The sequence below is a fragment of the Cariama cristata genome, unplaced genomic scaffold (assembly GCF_000690535.1).
Source record: "Cariama cristata isolate BGI_N322 unplaced genomic scaffold, ASM69053v1 scaffold23360, whole genome shotgun sequence".
Classification (NCBI taxonomy): domain Eukaryota; kingdom Metazoa; phylum Chordata; class Aves; order Cariamiformes; family Cariamidae; genus Cariama; species Cariama cristata.
This window is the reverse complement of record NW_009593329.1, coordinates 1,389-9,342: the sequence shown is the minus strand read 5'-3', so window position 1 is coordinate 9,342 and position 7,954 is coordinate 1,389. Positions and strand designations below refer to the sequence as shown.

The window sequence follows — 7,954 nt, the reverse complement described above, 5'->3', positions numbered from 1 at the left end:
CCCCAAGGGAGGAGCAACCCATGCTGTCTTTCCCAGCCAGATCTCTAGACACACTACAGCAACCTTATCTCCTCCTACAATACAAAGGGTTTTTGTTTGGGCAGGTCCAGACTGATTAGCTAATCCTCTGGTATTAATTAGCCAAGTGGCTTCTGCTAAATTTGCATCCCACTGCTGACATGTCCCAGTGCCCGTTGCTTTCAGTACAGTCTTTAACAGTCCATTGTATCATTCAATCTTTCCAGAGGCTGGTGCGTGATAGGAATGTGATACACCTGATCAATGCCGTATGTCTTGGTCAGGTGCTTATGGGATTGTTTCAGAAATGAGTCCCATTGTCTGACTCAATGCTTTCTGGGGTGCCATGTCACCACAGAACTTGCTTTTCAAGGCCCAGGGCAGTGTTTCTGGCAGTGGTATGGGTACCATACAGTGTTTCAGGTGGTGAAACGCTGTTCAGTCTTTACACCATGAAAGGAGCCCATGTCTCTGTTGCCCAGGCTATGCTACAAGGACTATTCACAGGTGTGGCCCTAATACAGACCAGCATGGTCCTTCCATGCTAGAAGGTGTGGGGTTCAAACCCACATGGACATAAGTCCATTAGATCAGTATCAGTATCAGAAAGAAGAGAGAGGTCTTCAGCCCATCTATTGCATCTGGGGAATTGTGCAACAGCAACTGTAATCCTCCTGCAAGGGCTCTTTTTAACCACTGCTTTTTCCCACAATTCATGTACACAGACTTCCAGGGCCAAGGTAGGTGCACCATCCTACTTCCTCATATTCTCCCCACAGTCACACAGACAGAACCACAGGGTGGCACATGGTCTGTGCCCATGGTTCCCTTTCCTTTGAGCAGAGAAAGGCTGATAGCGGCAAGAAGGAAGACAGATTATCCACATTCTCTTCGAGTTGCTGGACCTTGTGGAACAGTCTCTCCACAGCTGAGATGCAGCTCCATAGCAGGGAGGGGGAATAAAGATTGTCCTCAAATTGCTGGAGCTGTCAGACCAGTCTATACAAAGTTGGTGCCTCACCGTCAGCCTAATCTATCATTGCTAGATTGCTGGTGCATGATGGTGCAGCAATGGTGCAGATGGTGCACTCTCTACAGAGTTCTGCCACACAGACCGCGTGCACTGTATGTCATTTGGATCTTTGGGAGCCTCATTACTGTCCATGTCACTGTAGACCACTTCCACCACTGCTAATTTCCTCAGACACTGGATACCTTCCTCTGTGGTAGTCCACTCGCCTCACTGGGTTACAATATCTTCCTTAAGAGGGTACCTTGTCTTCATAATAAGAGCCACCTCTGGAGGCTGTTTTCCGATCCCTCTGTCAATCCCACAGTCCCTAGCAATGGATCCCAGCTGCTGTGCTTCCCCACGTTCTAGTTCCAGACTGTTAGCCCCACTATCCCAGCACTGGAGCAACCAGGTAGCAAGTTGCTCATCTTGCTGACAGATGAAATCTTTCTGCCTATCTTACCGCTTGGTCATGGATAGGGACTGGGTAGTTTCTGCTTCTTACAATTTCTATCTCTTTCCTCTCGTGTCCTGCTGCAGAACAGGCCGCCTCCTCCGATTCTTCCTCTCTCCCCATCTCAGGAGGAGTTGCTGCTTCTCTTGCTAACTGAGTTGACCTCTGCTTCCACTCTTTCTTCTTGATTACAGGAACAACTATTATAGTCGAGCATTTGGTCTCTGGTTTAGTGTCCGTTTGTGTGGTGTCAGAGCAAGAGACCTTCTCAGTGCCCGTTTGTGGGCTCCTAGATCGGGAGACCCTCTTGCATCTCTGAGGGTGCTGGACAGTGACTTGATAGGCATGGACCAAGTCCGAACAAAGCTTTAGAAGTCACTGTGTTTCACCTCCCCTCCTTCAAATGCTGTATTAGTTTGATGGGTTTACTGGCTTGTTCAGGCGTGAAATCTCAAGCTATCGGAGGCAATAATGGCCCTATGCACCTGCCCAACTCCTCCCATACAACCTGCCACCCCCTGGATCAATCATCTTAGAGCATGTTCCTGTGTGGCATCCCCAATTAGTTGTTTAACCTTATGAATAATAATCAAAATCAGGATCACAACACACACCAGTATGAACAGTTTGATTACACCAGGACACTGAAGGAACTGAGAAGCCATTACATCAAGGCTATAAAAACCTATCCTGTGGGAGAGGATGGGGTAGGTGCCATTCTTTCTTCTCTCCACAAAATGTCTCTCAGAAGAGAAAAGGGGAAAGGTATAGTTGCTGGTTTTGTCCATGAGATCAAGTACTGTGACACCAGCAAAGACCCAAGTACCAGATTAGGCTGAAGGCCAGTGGTTTTATCATAGGTCTCCCAAGCAAAGGAAAACAAAGTGATAAATAACACACTAAAGAGAAAAATCCGAAAACAGTCATTAATGATTCTTGGAGTCTGTTGTACAGCTAGAAAAGAATCAAGCATTAGAATATTAAAGGAAACACATAAGTCAGCACCCAAAGTAAACATGCCAGCATCACGATCTGCAACAGCCTCTCAAATAACAACTAAACAGGTATAACAGCTAGAAGTTTAATCTAGCACACTCTAATCAAATCTGTTATTATCTTGAAGGCCTTCAGCCGCATGTTGGGCACCTTAGAAAAGGACTGTTGTGGGTTAACCCCAGTAGGCAGCTAAGCACACACCGTCTCATTTACTCCCCTGACTCCAAGCCCAATGGGCTAGGGGAAGAACAAAGGAAGGGTAAAAGCGAGAAAATTTGTAAGTCAAGACAGAAATTGTTCAGTAAGTGAAGGTGAAGTGGAAGAAGAGAGAAAGAAAATAAAACAAATGATGCAAAGGTAATCATTCACCACCTCCCAAGGCTGACTGATGCCCAGACAGTTCCCAGACAAAATATGGCTAACCTCCCTAAACCTCATGCTCTGCCTTTTAATTGCTGAGCTGGATGTTACACGGCATGAAATATCTCTTTCGTTGGTTTGGGTCACCTGCTTGGTCGTGTCTGTGTGTTCCCAACCTTTTGTGCACCCACCAATCTATTCACTGTGGGGCAGAGGAAGAAACAGTGAAGGCCTGATGTTGTGCAAACACTGTTCAGCAAGAACTAAAACATTGGCATGTTATCAGCATTGTATTGGTCACAAATCTAAAACACAGCACCCTACGAGCTGCTGTGAAGACAATTAACTCCATCCCAGCCAGACCTAGCACACTAGCACAGCTAAAACCAAAAATCTAACAGATAAACCAGCTTAGCCTCATGGATTCATCTTGAAACTGACTAGTTAAAATATAACATTACCTTACCTAACTCTATCATGATTAAGATTGTCTATTCAATCATCCATTAAAATAAAGTTACGTCCCAGGGATTAGACAAACAAAATTATACAAGATTGTGAATGAAATTTAAATTGTCAAATTAAATTAACTGTGATAAGTGTGACAGTTTTACATCTTTTGAAATTGAATTCAAGTTTTAGCAGACTGCTCTTTCACATAGTTATTTAAATAATCAACTTATAATTAAATACCTGGCATTTGTTTAGTTCCCTCTTTAGCTGAAGTATTGTGATGTGATGTGGTTCTTGGCTGGTCCCAGTCCCTGTGTCATTTTCCTGCATGGCGAGAGTTTCCTTCCTTACTTCCTGTACCATAGCGATCCAGCTCTGCAACCTGTCCCGCTGACTTCTTTTTAAGCTAACATCATCACTCAAATCAACCAGAACTGGGAAGGCTTCATCTACACAATTTCTATAAGTGAAACATTGAACTTGAAGCCGAGTGAGTTGCTCCTCAAGTGAACTGATACGAGTTCTTTCTTGATTTAAGTCATGTGAACACTGATTACTGACTTGCTGGTTCTGCAAAGCTTCTCGAAGCAATCTGATTTCAAGTTCCATTTCATCAATCCGGTCTTGATCGGGGTTGTAATTTACAATTGGTTTATTTCTAATGTTTTTGGCTCTGTTGGCATATTTGAGGGAATTTAAAGATTCATCAAAGTCTGATGAGGATGGACTTATACATGTTATCATGACAGTCTTGGCATTTCCTCCAAGGGAGTCTTTCAGAATACGAGTGATTTTAGCATCCCTGTATGGAATATGTACACTTTTCCTTTTTGGGTCTCCAAGGGCACTGATGACATTTCCCAAGGCCAACAGACCACTATTTATCTGAATTGATTCTTTGAAGCGTTCACCAGTATTTCCAGTCTTTGTCACCCTCTCTGATCCTGCCAAATCCACAAAATGAAATTTTGAAGCAATCATCTGAACTGATTTCCAAGATGAATCCTGTGCAGCATCAGTATTTTTTTGAGACTCTGCAGACTGTTTCTGACAAATACTGATGGTAAAAATGGCATGAGATCGACTAGAGTGCTCATTCATTTGTGTCATGCCTGTGTGACGAGCTGCATTGCCACTTTCCAACAGGCTTATCACTTCATCTGCACATTCTACTTGGAACTCCTTAGCACCGACAATCACTTCAAACAGCAAACCAAAGAAAGTAAGAATAATTCAATTAATTTGAAACTCTTCAGCAAAAGTTTACAGCAATTAGGAATAGTCAAACTATAAACACATATTAGAGAAACATACAAGCCCGCACTATTAGGAGGTCACAGCATATCGCTATAGAAAAATAAGACATCACTATGTGAAAAGCATAAGGTACAACATATCTGAAACCTGCAGTTATTTAATATATGACTGTATTGTGTCATAGCATTTGAAACATTATCTTAAACACAATACACAGCTTTACTCATTTACACATTGCCATATGCAATTTGCAATCTAGTGCTATCTAGAAAAAGTATGAGCAAAATTAGCTCAAAGGGTATCTTCCCAGTTTAAAAAAAAAAAAAAAGGACTAAAAATAAAAAAGTTTGTAGTAGAAATGATTCCCAGACTATGGTAAGAACAGAATTTCTATTCTATATAACTCAGGTAGTTCGGCCTTTTGGACAGGTATCTATTAGTAATCTAATAATGTGGAAGTGTACCTTAGTGCCTTCTTCCAGCTACAGACAAGAAAACCATGCCAGCTCAACACAACAGTATATTAATATTAGGGCAAACACAACAATTAGAATATAAAGAAGAAAGGAAAAACAAAACAAAACAAAACAGATCATACAATTTCATATATATCTCTGTTGTGGATTCTTCTAGCATTTTCATGTAGTGGACAGGAGAACTACAGGATAAATGTTAATTTCAAAGCCTCCAAAAAATATCAGATGCTACTCTTAATGAAATGTTCCCTTCCACTCATTTCATAGTGAGGGGAGGGCAGACATTTACAGTGTAAGTGGCTTAACAGTTATAATTTTGAAGGGAAAAGCAAAGGTTTAACCTTAAAATACTTATTCACGTGAATAATCGCACACTACCGTGTTTCTAGACAGAATTTGCAGAAGCAGTAACTGCGTTTCTACTTTATCATTTGTTGCCATTTCTGATGGAACATCTATATTGTTCACTGGCATCTAAACCCAAAACTGCTTCACATCAGCTAAACTGAGTTTATATTCTGAAAATTTAACTCTTTTCTAGTATTAGTAATGAATAAGCTCTTTCAAGAGAAAGCAAGAATAACTTGGGCACACAACTGAAACCCAACACACCAAATTTTAGAGCTGAAATCCTACCCGTATTTCCCTTTTCATCTTCTCGGATATGTAGTTCCTTCACAGAAGTCTCCAACTCCAACAAATCTCGAAGTTCTTCCTTGTAAACCTCTATATAAGATACTTTCACATGGAAATCAATGTTATGGTTTTCAGAAATATGCTGAAATAATTCCTGAATAGCCCGTGGGATTATGCCCTTTTGATCCTCTGCAACTGATGCTAAAATATAAGCAAAGATATCATAGAAGCTTGCAGTCATTCTGATGCATAAAATGACAAAGACTGAAGACCGAGAGAAGTCTGTAAGATTTGCTACTCAATATACTAAGGCATCTGAAGAGCTCAGTGTTCCCGAGGATTTTTGTAAATATTTGTTTTTCTGGGGTTCAGAGTATTTGTTTGCATCCATTAATAGGATTCAATTACATAATGTTATAATCATAAAAGTTATGAAAAATATGGAGCCGAATTTAAATCTATACTCTTTACAGTATAGATTTCTTCTTTATTCCTACTCATTATGGTTAGCAATGGCATCGCAACGGTATGAGAAACTATAAATTCCACCTAAATACAGCAAAGACCATTAGTAACTTGGTGAGACAAGATTTATGACCAACATTTACAGTAATTTCCTATGATTTCAATGTAGATACAGAACACTAATTAATGCCAAACTCTGTTTTTATTTTTTTTTTTAGTGTTCAGCATAGGACAATGCTTCCATAAATAATTTATGTTCTTTATTCAAGAATATGGTAACTGTTTGTCTATGAGAGGATACCAAGAATCTCTTTTACCAAAAAAATAACTACATAATAGTTATGGGGGTTGTTTAGTCTGGAGAAGAGGAGGCTGAGGGGAGACCTTATCGCTCTCTACAACGACCTGAAAGGAGGTTGTAGCAAAGTGGGGGGTTGGTCTCTTCTCCCAAGTAACCAGTAATAGGATGAGAGGAAATGGCCTCAAGTTGCATCAGGGGAGGTTGAGATTGGGTATTAGGAAGAATTTCTTCACCAAAAGGGCTACTGGAACAGGCTGCCCAGGGAAGAGGTGGAATCCCCATCCCTGGAAGTACTTAAAAGACATGTAGATGTGGTGCTTAGGGACATGGTTTACTGGTGGACTTGGCCGTGCTAGGTTTACGGTTGGACTTGATGATCTTAAGGGTCTTTCCCAACCTAAACAATTCTGTGATTCTATGATTCTAAATAAAAGGAATATTTTAATACCTACCAAGATATTTAGAATAATCTATTTATATCCATTTGGAAGACTTAAATAATAAATTTCTATAATGTGATAGAAATGTCTCTTTCAAAAAAAAAAAGCAAAGACTAAGCAAGCAAACAAATAATTGCCTAAAGTAGACATTTTCAAGGCAAGATAAATGTAGCAACAATCTCCAAAACACTGTTTTGGAGAAATTCTAGTTTAAGCTGCATGTTAAAATGGGGAATGAGAAAGAGCATTTTATAAATTGGGTTTTTCTTAGATATTTTTGGTATAGCCTTATTTATGGAGAATTTGTTTTTAGAACTGTTTAACTATCACGTAAGCTTTGGAAACATTTTTTTTTACTATATCTTTTTGCATTAGTCCTTAGAAGTTCTGCAGCATCATCTGCTATGTGTTAAATATTTAACTTGCTTAAATACACTGTTCACCAGTTTAAAAAAAACCCCAAACTTTCTACAACGTACCAATGTGGCCACCTCCAATGGTGTAAGTCTTCCCAGAACCTGTCTGTCCATATGCAAACACCGTAGCATTGTATCCCTCAGTCAAAGACAGTACAAGAGGCTTAATGCAAACAGTATAAACTTCTTCTTGGGTTGAGTTTTTGCCAAATACAAAATCAAAAGTGAAGACACGGTCTTTCCCAATGATAATTTGTTGTGTATTTGGGACTAATCTCACACACACTTGGTGGTTATGAAGTACTTCTTTGGAAAGCAGAGGTCTGATTCGAATTGCAACTTTAACTGGGATCTCTTCCATGCCAGACTCCATGCCTGTGCTCCCCACTGAGTATTCACATAGTCAACAAGAAATCCGTTACCACTCCTGTGTTCACCTCATTCGCAGTTGTCTGCAACTAAGGAAAAAAGGTTTCCATGTTAGACAAGAATTATAAGCAGAAAGTTGACATCTCCTAAAATATACATAAGCACCATTACACTCTCGAAAAGTACCTGATATAAAAGCAGCTATACTAGTAACTGTTAAATTAATTCATGAATTAATTTTGCCTCTATTAATTTCCAAGCTAGCAGACTTAACCTGAAGTCTGAAAGTTGCCTGATTTTC

At 40.1% G+C, this 7,954-nt stretch overlaps 1 protein-coding gene across 1 annotated transcript; it reads right to left on the bottom strand.

Moving 5' to 3' along the window:
- Positions 1-1,493: 1,493 nt before the first annotated feature.
- LOC104169229 (kinesin-like protein KIF27) lies at positions 1,494-7,657 on the bottom strand (the record flags this gene model as incomplete). Its single annotated transcript, XM_009710083.1, has 5 exons — positions 7,348-7,657; positions 5,663-5,863; positions 3,534-4,492; positions 2,682-2,717; positions 1,494-1,667 (listed from the first exon to the last, which is right to left on the bottom strand). Coding segments are annotated over exons 1-5 (1,680 nt in total), but the record flags the coding sequence as incomplete, so codon positions are not given.
- Positions 7,658-7,954: the final 297 nt, after the last annotated feature.